The 25,761-nt window shown below is 42.3% G+C and overlaps 1 protein-coding gene across 2 annotated transcripts in view; it reads left to right on the top strand.

Annotated features, from left to right (window-relative positions):
- The window catches only part of HECW1 (HECT, C2 and WW domain containing E3 ubiquitin protein ligase 1), a 258,174-nt gene extending 242,847 nt beyond the window's left edge, over positions 1 to 15,327 (top strand). For both annotated transcript variants that reach the window (XM_056337048.1, XM_056337049.1), the window contains 4 exons: positions 3,772 to 3,918; positions 5,294 to 5,408; positions 6,651 to 6,849; positions 14,838 to 15,327. In XM_056337048.1, the coding sequence (XP_056193023.1) occupies positions 3,772 to 3,918; positions 5,294 to 5,408; positions 6,651 to 6,849; positions 14,838 to 14,949 (573 nt within the window). In that variant the 3' untranslated portion in view covers positions 14,950 to 15,327. The remainder of the gene's footprint in view (positions 1 to 3,771; positions 3,919 to 5,293; positions 5,409 to 6,650; positions 6,850 to 14,837) is intronic.
- Positions 15,328 to 25,761: the final 10,434 nt, after the last annotated feature.

Raw genomic sequence — 25,761 nt, 5'->3', positions numbered from 1 at the left:
ACTTAAAGCTGATGTGACTGAAAGGATAGGGGCTTAGGAGGAAACAAAAACATTGGGCAGGTGGTGTAGGACCTGGCAGCTCTCACCATTATTTTGTCTGATATCTCCCTGTTAGATTCTGTGCCTCTTACTTACCTCACACCTACTTAACAACTTGGTATATATATCCATTTATTACACTTTCTACCACTCAGCTCTGCCTCAGTCAGTCAATTCTCTTTAACCTAGCTGATCTGGGTAACGGTATCTTTAAATAGGGTGCAACCCCGGCTTCAATGCAGACTGGCTACCACAACAAGTGTCTCCTGTGGGATTCTTTGCCTTGAACTGAAGCCCAGGAGCTCTTTGCTGTTGTTACCCTTGCTAGATTATAACTATTTCTGCAAAGCCTTGAAGGAGCCCAAAGCAATATTCAGACCAAGATTGAGGACCTTCAAGGTCTTCTGAGGAGCCAAGCTCACCAAGTACCATAGAAGTTCAAGGGATGGAAGTTAACTTATGTGGGGGCAAAGACACGGTGTCAAAGGGAGCAGAGAGAGGAGGTGGAATATAGAGACAGTGGCTCTCACCCCTTGTAAATAAAGTTGACAGGAGGAGTTTGCACGGAGCTAGGCTAGCTCTGAGAGCTAGGGGATAGTTAGACAAGTTTCTGAAGGGAGGAATTCTGGCCCTGAGTGTAAAAGGGCTGCTCAGCTCTAAGCTTGAAAGTAACAGAAGGCAAGCAAGACTTCAAGGGATCTTTTCAAAACTGGATTTGGTCTGCTTACAGCACAAGGTCCTGAAGGATGAGTAGACTCAAGGGTGGATGAAATGAGAAGGATGGGGCAGAAGAATTCAAGTAAGAAGCCTCCGTAGGAATCGTAAAACTGTTTTTCCATAGAGTTAAATGTGGGAGCCGGGGGGGGTGTTGTGGGCTTTTTGCTGAGAGCTTGCACGACATCCAGTTGACAGTACGGTGATTTCCCTGGAAGGTATGGCTATATAAGACTAATACACAAAGACAGAGAGAAACACACAGACATATTCACAAAGACAGATGAGACAAGTTTGTATTTACATTGGAACACTACGAAGTTGAATAAGAATCTCAACCTGAAGCACCCTGATGCATCTGAAGGTAACGTTTGGCACACTAATTACTTGTTATGCTCTCCCCAAAGGAAAGAGCTAGACAACTATGCCAGAGTCTGTTGTGGAAGATAAGAGATGTCTCCAAAGAAAATAGGAAAAAAAAAAAATCACAATCTGTTGTAGATAGCGTGATAGGAAAGCAAAAGAACGCCAAAAGCCAGATATTGATGCCATGTTGTCTAGTACTTTACTTTATATGTACTAGACACTAACCTTGCTAGATCTAGTGATGGGGGGAAAAAATGGTTCTCGCTGTGTAGTATGACTGTCAGAATCCAAAAACCCTAAGTGAAAGTGAGATTTTTCTCCCTTCTGAAATTTGCTAAGTGCTGACAGCAAAATAACGAAGAAATTGCAGCCACATCTTATGCTTACAGATGGATCCCAGTTGGAAATTCTTGCATGCCAAGAATATCTGACCACTTAAATGCCATCTAAGCATTGCTTTGCTGGATACATGTGCAAGTGTAGATCACAGCGGGAGCTCTGCTAATATTTGAGAAGCTGGATTTCAAGGGCTGGGTAAAGGAAACAAGAAATAGTGGCTCTTTGAGAAGCTGTGTGCTATAGATCAGTTACAGCCCTTTTGTCCTGCTTCCATGATGACTTTATTACAGACCAGTCACTACTGCTTTCATTTTTTCTTTCTTGTCTACTCTCTGATGTGTATTTAGCTTTTAAGCCTTTCGGGCCAAATCCTCTTTCTTGGTACCCTTTTTACTAGAGTTTACTGGTGAGGACTTCAAGCCTTCTTGCATACTAGAGCCTGGAGCACTACTGTAATAGCAGAGATATGATGTCAAACCAAGCATTACATGTTTTTACTGGTGGGGCCTAGATGCCAGTATGAGAATGTCACTTACAAGACAAGAGAGAGGTGTCAGTTGCTTGTGACCCTAAGTACTTTCTCACGCTTTTACCCAGTAGAAGGTGTTCTTCCAGGCCTGTATCTGAGCTCTATATGTGGACACAGTCTGTCTCTGAGCCCTGGCAATTGCTCCAGTCATCTAAAAGGATTGGGCTATGTTGGCTGAAATGTCTCCTTGCTACTCTGAAACCTGATTCTGCATTTTAGCTCACAGCTGTGGTTGTTGCCTCTATGAACAAACAGAAGAAATAGGGACACATTGTTACTGATTGACTGCCTCTGATTCTAGGTAATTATATTTGGAATTACATGGATAATGAGAAGTTGAAGAAATCACCAGCATGTCTAGGTGTTTGTGAGAAGTCTTGCAGGAGATTTAGAACATCTGGACCTAATAGTCATGTGTAAAGCTAGGCAACGTTTAGTCTTTGGTTTTGACAGATGTGTCTTAATGCCGCACAGTCTTGAAGAATACAGCACAGCAGCTGGGCCAGAGTCTTATCCTCTGGATGATGCACCATTGCTTGTATAATGGTGATGCAGTGATTTACATTTGGGAATTTAACCTGAACCAGCTAAGAATTCCTAACTCATTACATCCAACCTTACTTGTTCTTGCTGTTTCTCAACAAAGCTACAGGTTAGATGACTCATTCAGTGTTTCCATAATTCATAAGGTTACAACAGATCCCTCTAGCAAAGTGACCTAAATACTACGTATGCTGTGTGCTCTCTGTTGGGCTAATAAATAGATAATAATATAAATAATATGTAAATAATACAAATAATGAATATGTATTCATGCAGCTCATTTACTATCTGTGCTAGACATCATTGCTATAGCAGCAGAAGATTGAAGAGGAGAGCAAAACATTCTTCCTTTCAAATCCATTAGGTTAAATGTGAAAATAATTGCAAGATAAATATTGTTTTCTGTCACATGTGAGAAGGAGTATGTGCTTGCTGGGTAGAATCTAGACTGATTCCTTAAATCACATCTCAGTCTTAAGCCTTAGTAACCCAAGCCAAGTGAATTAACCATTAAAATACGATGAAATGCTGTAGCTCTTGGTTTAAAAAACAAAAGAATGTTATTTACATACAAACACTTCTTAGGTTTGGATGGCTGATACAAAACTCTGAATCCCACAGTGACTGTATTTGTCATCTGTGCAAGGTGCTGTATGCTTCTTGTTTAGGTCATGTATTGGGAGTATTCATTTTGTGAGAATTACTTTGACTATTGGCATTTCTGAGTAAATGCTTTCATTAGCACCTGGGGAATGGTAACGCTCGTTGCCTAAGAGACAAGTAGACATCCCTTCCAGTTGGCAGAACAGTCTGCCCATTCCAGTACTGTCATTGCCTCTCCATCCTGTTGTTTCCTGTACCATTGCTTGGATAATCTACAGCAAGTAGCAAGCTGGTGTGGTTGTCACCATCTCTGCAGCTTGTTGCGGGGAGAGGAGAAGGATGAAAAGAGGGGCTAGAGCAGCACATTGTACATGGCTTACAGATGGTAAGCTCTCCAGATTAATCTGTGATGGCACAGTTGGGAGTAACTGAAAGCTTCATGTGGGGATAAGACTAGGACTGAGGAGGTGCTCCTCATTATCCTTTTTGTATCTACTGCAAATGGGTAAGAGGCCTGGAGCCCAGAACTAGAAAGATGGCTGTTATATTTTTCATTCATTTTTTTCAAAGTACAACTTAAATTTGAAGCACAATGTGATCCATACATTGCTACACCACTGTTTATTTTCGTTCTGCAGGTGACAGAGAGAGAGTTGAAATCTGGAGGGGCAAATACAGCAGTGACAGAAAAGAACAAAAAAGAGTACATCGAGAGAATGGTTAAGTGGCGGGTGGAACGAGGAGTGGTTCAGCAAACAGAGGCCCTCGTCCGTGGTTTCTACGAAGTAAGTAACAAAATGATGTTCCCACAGCCTTCTGTTCCTCATCTGATGAGAGGACCCCATGGTTAAACTATGCTTCGTGGGTACCCTAGGAAATGGCTAAATAGACACAGATTGGCAAGGAACTGGAGTGCCTGGATCCATAGAGACAGGGACCTTGGATGTGGTGTATCTAGCATTAAGGAAGAAAGGAAAGACATGTATATTCTGAATATGATAAAGCATAATGATCGAGAGTTAAGGAAGACACTGCTTGCCATTCACATAGTAAGAGAAGGAGGCATTTGCAAATTTTGTTTTACCCTGCTGTGATACAGAAGAAGATTGTGAAGAATTGTACGCTTTGGCGAGGAGCTGGTGTGATGCACTGTATCTTTAGGTACTCATTCGGTAAAGTTGGTCCTGAGATACAGTCAGCTATTACCTTGCTGGTTCGTGGATGCTGTTTCGTTGTTGTCCCTGGATTTTGCTCATTTATCTTTGCTGAAGAGCTGGATCCGAGCACATCCTTCTGAGAGAGCCGCTACAAGGACTGCCAAAGACTGGATGAAAACCTGTGGCTTTGCTGACCAACCCGTATTCTTGCCCCTTACTAATCGTACTCAAACATGCATCTTGCCCTGGCAACTGTATAATATAGGTAGAAGTGCAGGGCTGTCTTGCAGAGGGAAATAAAACCGGAAGAAACCTGGAAAATGAAGCAGCAGATAATGGACGTGCAGAATACTATTGATAACAGGTGGCTGAAAACAGTCGTACACTGGTGGAAGCCAGTGTATCTGGGGGTGGAAGCCAGTGAGGGTGGCTTTGTAGCTGAATAGACTTGGTCAGCGCTTTGCTGTAGAAAGGGGTTGGCTAAGTGACTCCATACAGTTTACCGAAGTGTGCATATGGTTCACTAGCTTTTTCTCCCTGTGAATACTTCAGGCCATTAAAGCTTTTGGTTTCACATAATGAAATGAACCTCAGCTGCATCTTCAGCATCTGAAGACCTGAGGGCACTCCTACACAATTGTAATCAAATTCCAACGTGAAACAAATATAAAGTAAATTCTCCATAGTACAGTACCAGTCTTTGACTATCAAAGTCACTTGTCAGAATGAATGTAACAATGACGAATGTTCTGCACAGATTATGTCCTGTCACTTGTATTGTTTCATTCTCGTCAAATCTCATGTGTCATCACTGTTTGCAGCTCAAAACAGCAGACTGTCTGAAGAAGAGCGCATGTTTATCAGCAGAGGAGTGGAAGTTAACTGTCAGCATGCAAACGTTATCAGAATAAAGAGCTGGCCATCAGAGCCATAGGTTTATGAGACGCTGCATCTGCTTTATTTCCAGTTTGAAACTGTGCTTACAAGTGGGTTTTTGTTCCAGGTTGTGGACTCCAGGCTTGTCTCTGTTTTTGATGCCAGAGAACTGGAGCTGGTTATAGCTGGCACTGCAGAAATAGATCTCAATGACTGGCGTAACAACACTGAATATCGTGGAGGTAAGCTGCCTGCTGATGCTTACTAATATCCTGACTGTTTTCAGTCTAAAACATGCAAGATGTTGTCCATTTTTTCCGTCTGTCTTTCCTGAGGGAAATGCCCTGTTCTGTTCAGGAAGTTTTTGGGAAGAATAACTCATGAAATAGAATAAGTAAGGTCTCGGTTTTGGATCAACAGATGTAATAATACTGAAATTGCTTCTGCTACTTCCATCCAGATTTTGCCCACTCAGTTCCCGCTGACTTAACAGGATTTCTGACTATTAAGGACTGAAAAGGATTTGTGATATTAGATCTAAAAGTTACTTAGATGACTCTGAATGAACTCCTGGCCTCACTGAAAGTAGTATATGAAGTCCTCTTGGCTTCAGCGAGGACCTGAATTCAAGAGGTGAATTTCATGGTTCCCCATTACACTTCAGCAACATACGGATCTTGCTTAACTGTCTCCTCAGCCTAAACCATGTCAGGTCGGATTTTATCCCTTGTCTACTGCCTGGCCTGGTTTTGCTTTAAACACTGAGCAACACGATTTATCCAGGCTGTCTTGGATGATGGATAAATGTGAAATCCACAAGTTCTGTACTACAAAAGGAAAGTCCCTGAGGTTGACATCTCCTGCCCTGAAACGCAATGTTTAAGTTTTTGCTGCGTACTGCCCAGCTTTCGTGTTACCTTGAAATACACAGCTTACCACAAGCATAGCTGGTCCCCGAAGTGATTCTCCTACTACTTTTTTCTGTTTAGCTATTGAAACAGATTCAGCCCAGGTTTATGCTGGTTTTCACTAACACAAACCAAGCACAGAGCCTCTTGGGTGGGAAGTTTGCCAGGGAGCAAACTCCTCTCCATATGTTGAACACTATTGCAATCCAAAAGAGAATTTATTTGGGAACCAGAAATTGTTAAGTCGTTAAGACTCGCACTGTGTGGCATATCTCAATTGGCCTTTTAGATCTCATGCACATAACCCCAGTTCTTGCCAAGGGATTTGTGAGAGGCCAATGTACCTCAAATATATATTTGAGTTTTAGGGTTTCAAATAAGTTAGCAATATTATAGTATTCACAGCTGGGACAAGATGGGGGCTGGGACCTACTGATCATCAAGAACAAGACATTGTTAAGTCAGGATGTTTTCAGTAGGAGATCTACTGCCCCGTGCTAGTGGGAATATACATGGTGTTACACTTCCCGCTTAGAGGGGATGATTTTAATTTCTCTCTCTCGCTTCTTGGTTTAGGTTACCATGATGGACACATAGTAATACGGTGGTTCTGGGCAGCAGTGGAGAGATTTAACAATGAGCAGAGGCTCCGGTTGTTGCAATTTGTCACTGGAACATCAAGCGTACCCTATGAGGGCTTTGCAGCTCTCCGAGGGAGCAACGGGCTACGGCGCTTCTGTATAGAGAAATGGGGGAAAATAACCTCCCTCCCAAGGTATGTCCCAGCTAGGACACAAAACCAGAAGTGCTGTGAGAAGGGTGAGCTTGGTACTTTGTTGCATCTCTCTGCCAGTGAAAGATAATAAATACAGTAAGGACATCTTAAAACAGCAAAGTGGCTTGTGGGTTTAAAACAGTTGTGGGTTTTCTGAAATTACATTCAGAGAAAAGTGTTTTCTCTTGCTGCCTTTTTGATTTGCCAGCTCAATTTACACTACTTGGAATTCTGGGAAATGTTTAAGATAAAGATTTCCATAGGTCCAAACCTAATTCTCTTATTTTAATTCTGGAACAGATCCAGACCAGCAGGAGCCTGTCAGCTGATTCTGTTCCCTTTACTTGCAAAATACTAGTAAAAATGCTTACGAGTTTACAGAGCTATGAAAGCCAGAATCTGTCTCTGAGTTTTGGCCGGAGACCTGAGTGTAATCCCTGCATTTGCTCTGATGGTTCCACTTTTTCATCTTGAAGAAGTTAACTGAAGGGACTTCAGACTATGTGGTGATAATACCCAGTTTGTTACATCTAGTTTGGTTGGCCAGCTAGGAGCAAATGAGCCATGATGTCATACAGAGTCATCAGACTTCACAGTGCTTCCCAGCATAGGGGTCATCTTCCCTTTCAGAACAAAGGGACTCGAGCACACAGGGGTGGCCTGGCTTGCCTAAGTCCACGCAAGAGAGCCACGGCACAGCCACCAATACGTCCAGCTTTGAGTTCTGCTCCGGCACTTCATCCATGACCAGTGCTCATCCTTCCTCTCTGAAGGAAGTCACCTTTTCTCAAATGTCCTTACAGTTCCATGAGGCTCTGCCTCATCGAGATTACAGAGCATTTTTCAAGGGGCCACATCTCACTACCTTTGAGATACTTTGGCTGCTTGGCCCTTTTATGTAGCATTTGCCCTCCAAAGGATGCTTGCTTCCTGCTCTTGCCATTTGCTTTCAGCTGCAGTCCAAAGGAAGCTACTTTCACGGCACAGAGCAAAAACCTCTTCTCACAGACTTGTCCGGTGTTCTAGTTACGTGCCATCCATGTTCTTTGCCCAGAAGCATACTATAAGACACAGACTTGAGCAGACCTCCAGAGTCCTCTGGAGAAGGAAAGTCCAAGTATGGACGCCTTCTTGGTCCAAGCCTGCTTAAGCCCATGCTTATGTAGTGGGGAGATGCAGGAGCTGGACCAGGGCACTGTATCAGCAGATGGGCAGAACTGACATCTTGTTTACTCCCTGTGAAGTCAGGAAAAGGGAAGTAAGTGTTTTTAAGGCACAATTCATCTCACCTGGACACAGACTTTTAAAATAGCTCTGTTGAGTCACACTTGGTACGTTCTGATTTATGGCCACTGACCACAGAGACTCTACAGAGACAGAGTATGGAGAACTAGCGCCTACATGAAAGTGGGACGTAGGCACTGAGATTTAAAAACAGATGAAAACATGTAAAGTCAGTGAAATGACTCATGCCCCCTGAGCTTAAGCCAGCAATGTGGAAAGAAAGCCTGAGTGCTAGTTTGCTATGCGTAGTGCAGATCCTCCTTTTGCAGCATGCACATAGTCTGGTTCTCTGCGAGGGTTTCAGAGGTTCCCAAGGGCATTCCTGCCCGGAGACAGGCAGCAACTGGAAGTCACACACTTGTGCAGCACGTCTGCAGAGCTCTCTTTGCACTCTTCCTGGGACGGAAAGGGGCAGGAAGGGAGGACGGTAGACTGACCCATCAGGTTCTGAAAAGATAATTGGCCTCTTTCTGCTCTGCTTAACTTTCTTTGTGAACCTAGGCATTACTTATGACCTAGATTCAGTTAGCCCCAAGATACTCACATTAACAACTTCATGTTTGTCTGCTGATCATCGGACTTGTTTCTCTCCCTGAAAGAGGCCTCCTTTCCAGGTGAAAGTTGTTAGCACCTTTTAGAAGTCTTAGAGCTCTGCATTCATTTTAGGCAGGGGAAAAAGAAACAACACTTGCTCATGGGGAATAAACACAGCTTAATCACCGTAAATTATTACCTGCATTTTTATAAAATTATGGAGTGCTGCCAAGTATACACAGTGTCAAGAAAGGCATAAAACACACAGGCTAAACCTGGAGGCTCCCTAGATCCCTAGTTAAGCAACTAAATAAATGTTATTTCAAACTTTTTTAAAATGCCTGATTATAGATTGCTCATGTTTATTTAGATTTACTTACATATTTACTTAGACTTAGAGGCTAAAAAAAAGTTGTATGTCATATCCTGTAGGCCTTTTGGCCCCTGTGCTATAATATGAGTGTAACTAACTTTAGCTGTTTAAAAGAAACCACAACAACAAATTCCCATCTCCCTCTAACAATTCCTACAATTTCACAGTGAGAGTTACGCTTGCGCCACATTTTCAAAGTCCTGGGGAAAAAACCAGCTTTCTTGTGTCTTAGCAATCATAGGATTTAGTCGTTTATGTGCTTAGGTATGGATTGCATCTCTTAATTGCTGGGCTTAGTTCTTAGGCCCTGGCCCAATGCTGTAGGAGGTGTTAGGGAAGCTTGCATAACGCTAATGCATTTGGCTTTCCTGACGTCCAGGTAGATGGTGGGTCGCTGGGCGTAGGTTAGTCTGGCCTTCGGGTTTTCAGCTGCTTTACAAAGTATCAAGGTAACTTTTAGCTCTATCGGGAGAGTCCAGGACTCTCTGTATTCTCTCGCTCCTGCTCCAGGTGGCTGGAGAAGTTAGGCAATGCTCCCTTACGTCTTCTCCTTACGCTCTGGCAATTGACCCTGCCACTGCCATTTGCTTATAGTGAGCAGAGATGTGATAATACCTAAACCAGACATGCTTTGGCACCTGCAACAACAGTGTGGCACTCCCAGAAAAAAAGGCTTGGTGCAAATTTCTAAAATGTAACACTTTTAGAAGAATAAACACTAATATGTAACACCTAGAGTGCTTCTTGAAAGCACTGAGGATAAGCAAGACTTTTTCAGGAGGGTTGAAAATACAGTAACTTCATTGTAAATTGGTGGACTTGTTCATCAGTACTCGTTCCTCTACATCAACAAGGTAATGGTGGTGTAATATGTTCATCCAAGACAAGTACGAGTTAGATTACACCAGTGGTTTATTTCTGGAGCGTGCGTGCATACCAGACACATTATTCCCATCTATATTTACTTTCCGACCGCACACTTTAGAAAGTCAAAGTACTGTACAGCTCAGCGATGCTGCTCTAATCCCAGATCTCTAGATGATGACCCTAAAGCAGGTTTCAGAGAGATGTGCGAGATTTGCAGATCTGTCAGTGTAAATCTGCAGTATGGTTTCTTTCAAACTGATGTAGCTTGTTATATGAAATAACAGGTGAAACCACTTGTTCATCAAGGTTGAGTTTTACTCTCCCTATGTAATGTGCAAGGACTGTCCCAACATAAAGGACTTATGTATTTTACTTCTTGTGACGGTTGCCTGGGTAGGGATGGATGGAGAATTCTTCCAGCTGTAGCCTCTTCTGAAATAGGAGCCTCTCTTCACCTTTCCTGGGTCATGCAGATATTTAACACGGAACCAGTTTTAGCAGTAGTTCCACAAGAACTTACTGTTTGTTCCCCACCAAACATTAATGAACAGACACTGGCTTTCTAGCTGGAATAACGCAGCTTCATCTGGTATTGTGGGAGCAGAACTCCTGGCCCCAAAGCAAACTGTGCGAAGAACTAGCAGTGTTTTCTACTATAGCTGTAGGAGGCACCAGTTCCCTCTTCTTAAATCCTCAGCTGGCAAAACGGTGCAGAGCCTACAAATGCCACTGTCTTCTGGTTGTGCTCCTCACCTGGCCAAAACTCCTCTGTCAGCTCTGAGGTTATTTCTGTTTGAGTGTCAGTTAAGTGAGGATCTCAGCATATATCCCAGCGATTCAAATAATCACACTTGAAGCAATGAGGTCACTTTCTCCAACAGTGCTGACCTGCAACTACTCTTTCATCAAAAGAGATTTTCATTCAGCAGAGTAATATTAGTGATTACTACCATACTGTCTGCAGGTTACGTATGGTAAAGATTACCAGTGCTAGGGAGTATCTGATCTTCTGTAAGATAATTCTATCCCTCTCTATTAGATGATCAAGTATTTAATCACCCCAGTATCCCACATAGCAATTAAAAAAAGATTGTGTGTGACTACAAAGAACTTTTTTCTTCTCTTTTCCTTCTTTCCCAGCGGACTGAGTGTGTGTGCTTTGCTGTCTTTTATTATTCCTTATTCCCCTATCCCTCTTTTTCCTTTTTTCTCACGTACAACAGAAATACCATCTACAAATCTACATTCCTCTATTAAGCAGTGGTTCCCAGACAGCATATAAGCATTCCTTCTTACAGACAGAAGGAATAACCGTTGATACCTGTGGGTCCTGAGGCTGATCAAAGAGGGGTTTGTGGGTTCATCTAAAGAAAGCAAAGTGAAAAGGAGAAGTGCCCAGTTTCTGCCTGACAGGCATGGTTATGTCAGAATGCAAGTCTTATTTGAGTTGATAGGTTCAAGCTATGAATAAGATGGGAGGGGGTTCTGTGCACACTTACTGCTTTTGGACTCTCATCGTTATGGGGATTAAAGGAAGGGATAAAGCAAAGAAGAGTGCAAAGATCTTAGAAGTTTATACTCATGACATTTAGAGAGAATTCTTAAAAGAAAATAAATAGCACAGCACTGTGAACAGTGAGCAAGATTAAAGGTTCAGACTCACCAAAACTACTCTGAGCAATAAAGACATACTGCCAGGAAGAATGAAATTTTAAGTGGTCCATTTTCTGCTTTACTTACTGGAGAATGAGGGCACATGAGGGTCAGAGTTGGTTTACATGACTTTATCTTGCATTTTCTTCTAGAGAAGCCAGAATCCCTTCCATAAAAGCTCTTTGCAATCTAATTCTTATTCCAGACCTCTCACTCCCTGAACACCCTCTCGAATGTCAGCAGACTTATGTGGTAGGAGGCTTAGTCAAGGCAAGACAGACTTTTCTCATTGCTATGACGGTTTCTTGCACGGCTGGTGTAATGTTTTCATCCCAGTATATACAGCAAGTGTCCCCTGGATTATGCTTACTGTGGCCACTCTCACTGGAATCAGGAGGAGGAGGTCAACACCATTCAGGAGGAATTTACCCCCTTCGGAGGGCAAGGCACAGAGTTAGGCAACCATGGACATTATGGAAAATACCCTCGCCTCTTAACTGCCCTGTGCACTGCAGTGTCACACAGCATGTTTGTCTTTAGTCTGGTTTGGAAAATACAGGTTTCAGCTTTCAGTTGCAAGAGGCAAAGGCTCTATGCAGAGCAGTACTGAGGAGAGAGGGAACACTGACTCAGGAGTCCCAATCAACCCTCTCTCTTATTTCAGGTGAGGAAGAATGTGATGTTCAGTTACCCAAGTAGGCACCGTGTGTGTGACCTTTGCAGCAAAGAACCAATTAGGCCCATTGCTGAATCTGTACCAGACAATTTTGCACGTAATTATCTTGTTGTAAGATTGAGTGAGCTTCACTGGCATCATTGGAGTGGCAGTAGATCCGCATCAGTTTCACAGACCAGAATTTGAACTCACATTGTGCCCTTAGCAATATATTGCATTTTGTACCTTAAATAGGTAGAAGTGTAAACCTAACCTGCATAGTACTCCTGTAAATTAGCTTTCATTTTTTATTTGATGATGTTTTTTGGAGTGAAAGGATTTTTTTCTATAAAGTTGTTGAACTGGAGGACGTGAGGGTGTTGCTTGGCAAAAAGCTTCGGTGTTTCTAGATATGTGAACTTTTACTTTCTTTGTAATAGTTTCTCGCTAGAATAAAACCCTCGAGACCTATAGAAGAGCCCACTTCTGTAAACCTCATAACAGGAAAAGGAATTGGTCTTTTCTCTGAGTTTGAGTAGGTCAAGGCTGACTAAAAGTCAACAGCATCGCAAGGTTGTTTCATAGCCAGTATGAAGTGAGTTGGCTAATGATCAGTCAAGATGAATGTCTGCAAGAAAGTAAACACCAGAGCCAGCGGCTGTGGATATATCTGCACCGCACAATAGGTTGCATGAATGTCCGAGATGTGATGGTCTCACACAGTTAAGTGTCCCATAGTTAAGTACCATACAGAGATATTACTTTAGCTTCAGCAAAGTTGTGTTAGCAGAATCCACACCTGAGCCACAATGATTGTGCTGCTTCCAGTTTTGGAGCCAGGCAACTGAGCTCCTCAAGACTGGCTGTCTCTGAGTGGTGCTGTCTCGCCTACAATAGACATGTTCTGAGTGGAATAAGAACCCTTCTGTTAATTAACTCCCAGTTATTATATATATATTGGCAATGGGTTGTAGAAACAACTTACACTGCCAAAGATCGCCGAGATAAACAATAAACAGTGCAGGGCTACTCAGAGATAGTACACATGAGCTGCCATGTTTAATTTCAAGAGATGTATTAAATAGTGACTTTATTAATGTTCCTTTTTCACTAACTTGAGTGTTCCCAGCTCATTTCCGCAAATTCTGTTTATTGAACACTCTCTCTGACAGTGTCCAGCTAACAAATCTTCATTCAGAAGGGGAAAAAGGATGGTAAAAGCTCTCCTAATTGAAAATCTGTGATGCAGGGAAGATTACGAGCCTCTGGCTATTTCAGTTGCCCGATTGCTTTTAGCGATTCACCATTGGTGCTTGATAAAACTCTCCCTGTGAATCTGCAAGTCTCAGGCCAGCCCATCCCCCACTGTCATGCTTTTCTCACTTCGTGGGTGGCCTAAGAGATGACTACCACCGTTTCAAAACAGCTTCTCCAAGACAGCTCTTCAGCTTCAGTTTTGAAGAAATAACATTGAAGTATGAGGCAGAAAAGCTAAAAGTAAAACAACTTCACAACTTCTAAAAATACGAGGGGCCAGAAGCTTAGACATTGTTAGCCAGTGAGGCTACATTTCCTTCTGCAGGGTTTTGTCAATTCACATTTATCAAGGAAGCAAGAGGAAACAGAAATATTCCTAGCATCATGTAAAACGCCAAGCTGACTGGAAAAAAAAGAAACCATTTTAATGAAAATGTGTGCCCCCTGTTTGTTCAATGAGCTTTACGGTTTTCCAGTCGGTTGAAATGCGTGACTTGTTGGGGTAGGGACTGTTTCTGTCCTCCACATTTGTATAGTGCCTCACACAGAAGTGCAGTCTGCATCTGGGTCTAATTGCTGCTGCTAGAAAAGCTGCAACAAGGTGGAGGCATGCGTGGAACCTGTTCCACAGCTTCTTTTGAAGGTGCTGCCAACTAGGGGTAAATACAATGGTAGAACTGGGGGAAGACAGGGTCATCAAGTTGGCAGCTTGCTCTGCACAAAATGTTTTGCTATTGCTTTGGCGACTACAAATAAATAACATTGAAAGGCCAGACTTGCAGCAGATGGCTAACAGCTGACTTAGAGGAACATTTTCAGCAACCTTCCTTCTTCACTGAAGCACATCACTGAATGGTCTTTTTCCAGTCAGCCCTGCCTCACTATAAACACAGGCTGAGCCCATTCTGTCACTATAGTTCATCCCATTCTGCTTGTCCACTGGTGCAAAACTTACTAGCTGCTCATGTTGGATATACAGCCGAGTTGCATTTTTTTTGAAAAAAACTCAAAGCAACCAAACTTATAGTAGTGGCGTTTTCTCTCTGTCAGGGCCTAGAGCCCAGCTCCTCAGTGACCTCCGGTGTTTTTCTCCATCAAGATCCCTGCAACATCTAATGCAGGTGTAGCAGAAAATGACATGATGTTGATACTCTAGCTTGTGTCTTCTGTTTGAAATATTCAAGTGTGTGTACACATACGTTTCAGTACCTCAGGTTTTGGCAGAATTTGACAGTTAGAATTTCTTTTTATATCTCTTGAGTGAACTTGAATGTCTTGAGTCTCAGTAGGAACTTGTTTTCTCAGTTCTTATTTTCTCAAGTTATTTAGATTAAACTTAACCTGTAACATATTTTCCTTTTGCAGGGCACACACATGTTTCAACCGTTTGGATCTTCCACCTTACCCCTCGTATTCTATGCTGTATGAAAAGCTGCTGACAGCTGTTGAAGAAACTAGCACCTTTGGACTTGAATGAGAGGGTTCAGGCACTTCTGGTGTTTATCTGGCTGATGATGTCACCTTTCCTGTCCACCATCATTTGATCTTGGTTTCCCATGTTTTTATTTTTGAAAACAAAACAAGCAAACAAAAAAAATCAAGATTAACAAAAGCTGTGCATGAAGAACTGCCGCCCTCTAAGATCTAACCTTCATGCTTTCATCCTCTGTTTCCAATGGACTGCTAGTCTGTATGCAATAGAAAAACAACTGTCTCAAGGTTTCTGTATATCTCTACATACCTCCATTAATAACAATGAAAATACAAATGCAAGTTACACTACACTTGACCAAATGTTAATAAATGTTTACTTCCACCTACGTTGATTAAAAAATAAAAAAAAACTCATCAAGCATTCCAAGCTTTTATATGCTCACATCTTCTAAATCAATTCACAGCCTATCTTACTTCTTAACCATTGAATCCAGTACTAGGAGCTGGTCAAATGTATCTTCATCCATCCTTGTTTTCCCTGTATGTATTGTCCATCTGAGAGACACCTATGAGCAAAACTGAAATTTTTATATATGAACTCATGATCCACATCAGTTGCATCAGCTGGAACTGGCCCAGATACATGGTGCAGATAAGACCTTCAAAAACTAAAAAAAACCCAACCTGTAATGCAATGCAAAGCATAACAGCGATTGTTATGATTGTTACTTGCCAGTACTGGAGAGAACTTGCACTTCAGAGATATTGGGAGGGACGTCTCCATTGTAATGTTTACCACACAAGAAGCACAAGGTTGTGCATACTCAAGAAGGATGTTTTATTATGTAGCATAAAGGACAAGGCTCCCTTACCTTAGTATTGTATATGACAAGGAAAAGGGGAAATAAGAAGAATGTTCTACTCTTACGAATACCCTTGGGTTCTGTTTACCAGATCTTTGTTTCCTGACGTTTAAAATGCTCCTTTCCAAATGCGAAGTCTAGACAATCCCATCCCCTGTGTCAGATGCCATTTATTTTCTGTCAGGCTGGGATAATCTATCTGTGGTTGCTAGGGGTGGTTTTCGGTTCTGTCGTTTTTCTTTTCTTGTTCAGTGTAAATCTCCATAACCTCACGAGAGGTTGTAGACAGAAGGTTTTAGTCTAGGGTCTATTAAATGAGAAGCTGCAGTGAACAAGGGTGCTTGCCGGGGATGAAGGGGACTGTAACTCTCTGGGTTAAGGTGTTGTTGCACTCCCGCTTGGAGTAAGTCCAAAGGCCCTCCAGTCATGCTAGGTACCACTAAACTAAAGATCTAGCTGTTGTTACTGCAGACGTAACCCTCTTCAGTTCGACGTACTTTGCATTCCAGCTCTGAAGCCAGGGAAGGAAAGGAAAGCAGCAGCAGGCTTGTCTTCAGATGGACTTTGCTGAGGCTGTTAACGACTGACCTCACTGCTCTTGATTGTGTTCTATTTATTAATCTTTGCTGCCCTTGTTTTCCAAGACTAATCTCAGATTGAAAGTGTTTGTCTTAACTGGGAAAAGGAAATACGAAGTATCTTCTGGCACTAAATATGTTAAAGGATGCATGAAATATGAAGTGAGAGACTTGTGAAGGGTGAGCAAAGGTAAGTGAGAAGGTAACATCATAGCGTCTAGCAGCTCACATGAAATACCACGCCCCCATGGGGGCTTGTTGCTGGTGGTTTTGTGTTACCTATGCTTCAGAAAACTGTAAAATCAAAAGATCAGTTTGATGTCTGACACATTTAATTCCCGTAAGTTTTCTCTCCAGAGAAAAGAATTGGACTCTCTTTTCCCACATATTTTTATGGTGGCTATACAGAAACTCATTGACTTTAAAAACTGCATTCTGAGAGTTTTAGCTCATTCTCCTGCTTTGATTCTTAGGTCAATAGATATTTGAAAGGTGATGGACCCAAAAACGTGTTTCTAAGCAGAAACAGTAGCTTTTGTTAATGATATATAAAATATTTGGGATATTTAAATTGCCCCATTCATTCCATTTCTGTGACATTTCAGCCACTTTTATACTAGTCTACTGTATGGCTTTTACTGATAATCTGTTTTATAGTATGTTATTACTCTTACTGAGTACTCATGTTACAGTTGCATATGGAGAGGCTGCAGCTACAGGCCAGCTTCATTGTACCAGATACTGAAAATGATGCTGCTTATTTCCACAAACGAGCTCTCAGGCATCTATTCCACATGACCAGCCCCACTGCACGGTAGAGACAGAAATCTTAACTTTTTCCTGAGAGCATCTGTCACATGCACATGAATTGCATCAGAGCAAGTCACACCAGGAGAGAGTGAACAACAAAATCTTCCAGTGTATTTAATTTCTGCCTCTTCACCAGTGGGCCCCAAAATCCAGTGATTCCCGTGTGGTTCTTGTTTTATTCCTGGTGATGTTATAAAGTTACCTGCACTATGTCAAATGTTGGATGTCTTCCAACAACAGAAGAAAAGAAAGAGAAGTATCCAACTGGCTGGTCCATATTTGGCCAAGGAAAATAGTGCATCAAGAGCTGTCTCATTTAACATAGTAAAAAAGTAAAAAAGTAAAAAAAAAATCCAATCTTTATTGTATAGTTAAATTTTTAAAGTATTTTAAGACTATATTTTATTAAGAAAAGGTAAAACTATTTTTTGTACCGTAATAAAAGATGTTTGTATTTCAGAGACAGCATCAAACCCCGCTGACTGAAACACGGAAGGCTTTCTCCTGAAATTCTTCTTCACGACATGTTCTGGCACTTGCCGCAGACTAAGCTAGATTAGGTGTTACGCATCTCCACGTTTGGCAGATGCCATTTTAAGCACCTTACGTGTTCCTGCTCTGGGAACCATACAGCATAGCCAGCTACTTCCCATCAAAATCCTTGGTCTAAGCTGTCTTTCAAGCGCACAACCTAGTATTTTTAAAAAGTTGCTTTCTTAGGTAACTGTGATGACATCAAAGTAACAAGGTCGTGCAGATTTCCTTGCAAGTTTGGTTTTTTTTTTGGATCTAAAGCCAGGAATAAAGGAAGACAGTTTATTATTTTCATAAGGGAAAGAAAATGCCATACTCGGCTTTTCTTGCATTGTACCGTTCCAGCCCTGTCCCTCTCTCTCTTCCCAAACGCCCTACCCACTAGGTTTTTCAAACACTGCCATCATCTCCAGGATATCTGGATCGACGCTTCACAGTGTGATTCTCCATTCGTTGCATCATGCCATGTGCAGAATCCAGTCCCAGTCTGGAGTGAAGGGGAAGCCGTGCAGCCAAGTGGCAGAGTAAGTGAGGCAGTGAGTGGTGCTAACAGAAGAGAGGGAGGAACCCGTCTCCCTTGACCTGTTATTTAACCTGCCCATTATGCAATTAATTGACTTTGTTGTTGCTGTGCGTATGCAAGGCATATACCCTTCCTTGTTCACCTTTCGATTCAAATGCTGTTGCTCACTCATATAATCATCTGTGCTCTCCCCAGGTCTGCATTTTCATTTGTAAAGCACTGACTGTTAATTACAGAATTTCTGGTTTCATTGTTTTCCCACAGGAAAGACTAGAAGATATTCCATAGGGCAGATTTACGGTGAAATAATCTGTTCAGCTCTTTCACCTCCATTCTTTTTAAACGTGGTGGTAGCTAGATTCAGGTATGATATCAATAAATTTTAAAATGCGAGTGAGAAAATGGAATAGGCAATCTGACAGCTTTTGTGAACTGCAGTTTTCGATAGGAGCAGTGAATATTGTAACTTGTACATTTGGTTTCAGAGGGTCCATATCTTTCTCAAAGTGATTATTGCAACGGTATTAATGGGAGAGGGAGGCAAAGGGATATTTTTGTTGGTGAAATCCTGTTGCCGTACTAGCATTAAGCTGAAGATGTAAGAATGAAATAAGGTATTTTAAATCATCAGTAGGTCTTCCACCTTGAAGTAGTCTCACTGACTTCAACCACATAAGCTATGCAGAATCTGACCCAGTACAAACAATCGTACCTTACTGTTAATTGTGCCAGGTCTAAACCTTACGAATGCTGTCACTTCAGTCTGCAGTACGTTGCATAAGCGTTCAGTTTCCGTCATGTGGCTGTGCATATTCAGAACTTTTACTTTCTAGGGAGATCGGTGGCTATCGCAAGGCAGAGAGTGAGCGGTCCAAACTACATCTAACATCTAACGGAGAAATCATGAGTTTTGTACAGGTCTGACCCAGAGGACTTGTTTCACCCAGTTTGCTCAAGTGCCCGTGAACTTTTCCATGAACTGTAGCTAAGGTTTGAGTTTGTAGTCTAGTCTGAGAGGTAGCCTGTGGGGAGGGGGGGGGTGTTTGTTGGGTGGATTTGTGTTTTGTTGTTCTAGTTTCACTGTAACAAATAGCTGACATACCTCTAGTTGAAAACAATAGGATACTGAATTTAGATGTGAAAATCAAGAAATAAGCTAAAACGTACACGCACAGAGGACGAGTTAAACTCATCCTTCACTATTAATCTTGTGGCAGTCTGTGGAATTCCAGAAGGACAAATCTGACTGGAGATTTGTTTAATTTCTGTTGAAATAATAATATTTTGCCCTGTCTCCATAGTTGTATTAATAGGGCTTCCCAGTCAAGATTAAACACTTTCAGTCAAATGCAGACCAACAGATCTTTCTACAACAGATGCGGTGCTTTTTTATTATTATTCTTGCTGTACCTCAGTGTTCGTTATTAAAAGAAAAAAAAAAAGATTACTGCAATATATTAAATCTGGGATAGGTTTTCCAGTTATCACAAGGTCCAAAAAATTGGATTGTTACTTTCTCTCTAGTGAGTCATGTAGTTCCTTTGTTCTAGTAGAAAAACGGATGCCTGTAGCTAGTAGATACTAGGTATAGTAAATATTGTACCATTAGCCAAATTCCCTGCAGCTTCCAATTTGTCTAACAGAAATGTCTGTTATGGGTTTTGTTAATGACTACATAAAGTCAATGGCAGGAAAGGTCCTCATTATTGGACTGATTTTGCTTATATTGACAGAGAAATGTCACATGATACTCAGGCTGTGCTTTCTATTCAACCATATCACTATAGAGGAATGTCAATAAAATCACTTTGTTATGGCATTGTGTGGACTGTCTATTACAAGTAGCTGATTTTGTAGAGGATGTATTTTACTAGAATGGGTGGAAATTGGCACTAGTGGAAGTTCACCGATTTAAGGAACTGCTCTTCCACAACCTTATCCTTTCTGACCATTGCATTCAAGCCCTTCTACTGCTGTCATTCCATTTCTCAGGGCACATGTCTAAAACTTGAGATTCTCCACATCACTGCGCATAAGCAAAGCCCCCGTGCTCTCCTAGACTACCCTAAGACCAGCCCTGCCCTGAAAGCATGTGAGTTTATTCCTCGGTATAGAACATGCCTGGAAAAACAGAAGGACAAAAGAGATATGTATACTGCTTAATGCATACCTCGCTTCTAGATATAATTACTGCATTATAACTATGAAAAGCAAGTGCAAAGATGATTTCTTAATAGCATATGCTGGGTCTGCATTAAGTGTTGACAGCAAATAAATGGCGGGATGCTTCGGCATTCTTAGTATGTCACACCCATTTCTCTACTGCTCGTCACTGTAATATCTCAGGCATGTTTCATTAGCACATTCCAGGGTAGATTAACACGCCTCAGATACACAGTCAGCAGACACCTTGCTGACCATACCTGTTTTCTTACATAAATGGCACCTCATGAGGGATCATGGTACAATGTGAAGGATGGGAAAGCTTAAATACAGGGAGCGGTTTTTATAAGGAAAAATATAAACCCGTGGAAGAGACTCCAACAGAAATGGTAAGAGTATCTTGTGCAAGACAAATCAGTAGCAAACGTGAAACTAGGTGACTGTGACAACTCTTAAGAGACCTTCTGCAGGCAGCACTGCATTTCATCATGTGTGGAGGAGCACAGGTCCACAGGCCAGGGCCGGCTCTCCTGCGGCAGGGATGGTGGTGGTAAGAGTAACACTCACCCATGCGTGTGCTCAAGAAATCCAGGTCTCACAGCACAGCCTTTAGGCAAAACTTGTTTGTGAGGAGGAAGCCGGGGGAGAGGGCATTTGTGATACTATGCTGCATTTCTCTGAATTTTTCATATATAAAGGAAGGAAAAAATCTGTATTTACTAAAAAGCCATGAGATGAGCTGCTAATCATTGGGGTGCATCGGAGGTGTCAGTTTCTGCAGCGGTGCTCGGTTCACATGGCTGGCACTACGCCTTTTACCAGAATCTACCCTATGATATGTTACTGAATTTCTGTTAAAATACAGTGGCACTCTACCTGAAGCCTCCATACATCAGATGTCTGTCTTGGCATGCTAATGAAACTCCATAACCCTATAGGATATTACAAATCAATTAATAATCCCTTCCCACTCTTGTGGCATAGCTTTTTGGTACAATGGACAAAAAATCCACTTGGAGCCTAACGTTCACTCTTGTATAAGAGGACAGACGGGACAATAGCTGTCATTTCTGGAGAACAGTTCACAACAAAGCCACAAAGGATCCACTGTATCTCCTCTAATCATAAATCCTCCTTGAGCTGCAAAGGCACACTCTTTTATTATTTTCTAATTTAATTCTGGTAACCTTCAAAATCAATTTTGCCTGAAAATACCTTTCATGGATATATCAAAATGAAGAGTGTGTGGCTTTGTTTAGTTCCGACTCTCTTGGAATTAAGTTTTGAAGAGAAAAAAATGATACATTGTCTGGAACACAAACTCCAGTTCTCATTTCTGTTAGGCTTTGGTGTAAAGCACATTTAGATTGTTTTAACTCTAGTGTAAATGAAGCTTAACTCCACAGTGCTATGTTTACAGCTCTTTGAGGTTGAATAAAACATAAGTCACTGGAGAACACAAAGACTGCAACTAAAAATGTTTTTTCCTGAATTGCTGGCATGTAGGATTTTGTATAATTAACTCCTATGGTTTAAAAAACCAGTGGAGCTGCATGGGGAAGTTTTCTTCGTCTATGATAAACAGTAGTAATACTAAGGTCACTTGCCTTTCCTTCTGCGAAGAGTAATATACTTCAGGGACATACCTTCACCTTTTACATTTTTCAGTATGGAAATGAAACACTGGTTTGGTTTATCTTCTTTCCCAGTTACAAAATTAATCAGTTGTGAGAAAAAAAAAAAAATTTTGTCACTGCAGCGTGACGCTGAAAATCTGTTCAGTCAATTTCAAAATGGATCACAGACAGCAGTTGAAGAACTATTGTTGAGTGTGATTTCTTAGTGCTGGTTTTCCAGAATCAAATCAGCATACAAAAATAAATTGCACATGCTCCTGTTTTTCTGCTTTAAGCACTTAATATGCTTCAGTCTGTAGACAAAGCAGTATAGGTACCCACCCACCATGCCACATGGAGTCATCTTATTTAGATAACAGCTTTTCAGGAATGCAGCTGGGGCAGCACTGGAATCTGTTTAGGAGCTTTGTACAAGCTGTGATTTTACTTCAGTACCTCTTAGGTATGTCTTAGTATTAAATCCAGTCAGTGACTTTTTAAGAATGACTGAGATTAGCGATACAGATTACTATATAAGGTTATACTTACGATGCGTGAGGATACATTTACTGACAGCTTTGGCATCTTTGGCGATTGAATATAAACCTCCGTGCTTTAGGAATGCAAGTTAACAGCTTTAGTGACTCGTGCATTGATTAACAGAACTGGGACCTCACTGTTTAACCCCTACTCTTATGGTATATGAGGCACACAACATGGGTTTTGAACAACACGATTGTGCTTCAGCTACATCTTTTAGTTCTCTTAATTAATGTACAGACCGAAACAGGTTATCTTTATGCTCTGGACACAGACATAAAGTAAGTAGCAATGCACTCTGGATTTTGTAAAGTATATTCTGCCTAATTTGTGAAAGCTAAATCAAGGTGTGGGACCACCAGTGCACTGCAGAGAAGCTGTTAAGCTGATCTGAGGACCATCCAATATATTGTGGGGGGACCCATGTGACGTGTTTTACAACTGGTAGATTAATGTTATCATATATGTAAAACTCATATTCAAGTGGAAAATTCCGCAAAGTATGAACCTGTGAAAGTATTTGGAAAGGTTACTCTTAGATCCTCTGAGCACAAGTTTATTTATCTGTCCAGGAAATGATGAAATCAAACCCTGTGAGCGTAAAAGAGGAATACATATTATTGCAACATGAGCAGCAGTTTTTATTAAATCTCTCACAAATATAATTCAGCGAAGCTGGCAGTAATGATGCCTAGTGCTGCCACTTAGTGGAGCTGTGCTTACTTAGAGAAGTGAAGATTAGTAACACTTTTTTGTTGCAGCTGGTAAGAAACCTCAGTTTGTACGAAAGTGTAACACAGGACTGGTTTTCAGTGGCACTGAGTACATGGAGGTCTTGTATAAGTGCCTTTACATGATGACAAGAAGCATTTTGAGGAATACAGGAGTGAAACACCTCAGTGAGCAATGTGTACTTTTCCTGATACCTCATACATAAAACAATAACACCGAGAAATAAGTAGTTCATCAGTGCAAAACAACTAACTTCATACGGAACTTCAGCAGCCTGCAGAAATTCTACCCATGGAAGATCATGTTTTTCTATTATGATGGAAGTTGAAAGGACGAATTTAGCACCTGAAAAACAACCCTAAATTATGTGTGCCGGGCTATGAATGGTTAGCTTTCACATTTCTGTTATAAATAGACCATGGTGGTGATGATGCTGCTGATGATGATTTTGGATAACTCTTCCATCATGTACAAGTTGCCTGAGTACACTCATATGGGGAAGGGGAACATCCTGTGAGAATCAAGCTAGAGTCAGACTGATAGATAACTGAGCAAAGCTTATGTCCCCGTGCAACGTTTGATCCACCTCTTCACGGCAGAATAGAAATGACTCACTCACACCAGTGCATGCAGGCATAAATTGAAAAGGACATCCTTTTAAAGAGAATACCTGTGGTGGTATCTTCCACCTCACCTCCTGCTTCTTAGATTGCAGGCCAAACACAGCTCATGAGAATGGATTCCTTGAATGCTACTGACAGAAAATAAAAAAAAAAATGTATTGAAATATAAAAGAGTTAGTTATCTGTACAAGCAGATCATGTTTGTTATGCCATGTAAGTGCAATTGAGCATATAACAGCTAATAATATTTCAGTGGTTGAAGCCAAATATCCACATAACAGGGAAAAAGCATATGTATTTTATCAGTAGGTAACGTATGAGAGTAACCAGCCTAGGTATGTCTGTGAGCTTCTCTAAATAAATCAAGCATTGTTCATATCCACACATTTCTCCCTGTGTGGATAGCACATACAAGCTTATGCTGCAGTGTTTAAGACCGTGCTGTTTTAGTGCATAATGAGTCATAAAGGTTATGTTTATCCTTTCTACAGGGAAAACTTAAATACAGCACGTATCAGCTCCATAATATTTGGTATAACTAGGTGAAGCATAGTCTGCTTTATGGCTAGTGCATTATAAAGTGGTAAAAGATTTTCAGTCGGTTTTCAAGACAGTAAAGCACAATTTTCTTCTTAAGATATGACCTGTTTTTCAGGCAACAACATTTTCTCTGTAGTACATGCCTCTGATACGTGTTTTCAGATGTAACAATTTCTTATCCCCTGTTAAATCCAAATATTATTGTTCAGCAGTAACACTCTGGCCCTGCTACAACTTAAGTGATGTTCTGAGTGGAAAGCACATTGATACCGTAGGTCTTGAACTCTCCATCACTCTATATGCTGGTTCTGGAATTTCTTCCTAAACTATTCATTTCTGCAAATTGGATTTGGCATTAAGCAAACCAGAGAATTCCAGAAAAATGCCTCATCAGAATCATTCTCCCGTCCCTGATCAACGACCCAGGTCTGGGCTGAATCCTCTCCCGTGTGTTGACCTGTTTCTGCATTAGTCTCTTCTCCTCTGTGCTCTGGGAATTGGCAGGCAACGTCAAAGAGAATCTGTGCTCTCAATGGAGACAAATTCCGCAGCACTGCCTTGATAAGCCACACAGAATAGGTCCCTGAAAGACCTACATTCAGCAAGCTGGATGGTGAAGGGCTGGTGAAGCGAGTGGAGCACAGCCGTTTCTCTAGGCCTCAGTTACGCTCACGCAAAATCCCTGGGACCATTTCCACGGGCCTGGATGGCCGGGAGGCAGTTCCTGCACACCTTGCACAGTCACCTGAAGCTCGTGGAGGAGCACGGAGGAGAGCAGCTAAGCCCCAGCCGTGGGGAAAGGTTTAATTTGGGCTTGTGCCTTAGCCACCGCAGGGGCCCAGGTTTCATTTGGTGGGCTCAGGTGTTATTTGTCCCCTTCGGGGCTGCCGCTGCCCCTTTTGTCCTCGGCTTCTGGCGCCCCGGTGCCCGCAGCGGCGGCCCGCGCCCTGCCCCCCCGCAGGGCCCGCCCCCACGGCCGGCTCCGCCGCTTCTCCTCAGGCTTCGCGCCTCCGGCCCGCGGCGCCCCCAGGACACCGGCGCGGGGAGGGCCTGGGCGGCGCCGGCAGGACGGCGGGAGGGGACGGTGGTGCCTCGCCAGCCACAGCGCGTCACGCCGGCGCCCCCACCCCCTTCGCCGTTAATTATCGTTAATACTGACACCTGGTCACTTTGCGGGAGGGCTCGCCCGCCTGCCCCCCCATATCCCGCCCTGCTCCCGGCGGCCGCCGGCAGGTGGCGCCGCCCAACCGTCCCGCGGCGCCGCGCGCCGCCCCGCCCCTCGCCACCGCCCAGGTGAGGCGTTACAGGGGGCGGGGCGCCGTCCCCGTCCCCT

The sequence above is a fragment of the Falco biarmicus genome, chromosome 4 (assembly GCF_023638135.1).
Source record: "Falco biarmicus isolate bFalBia1 chromosome 4, bFalBia1.pri, whole genome shotgun sequence".
Classification (NCBI taxonomy): domain Eukaryota; kingdom Metazoa; phylum Chordata; class Aves; order Falconiformes; family Falconidae; genus Falco; species Falco biarmicus.
Note: the sequence above shows the minus strand (reverse complement) of the source record. Positions and strands in the feature narration are given on the sequence as shown.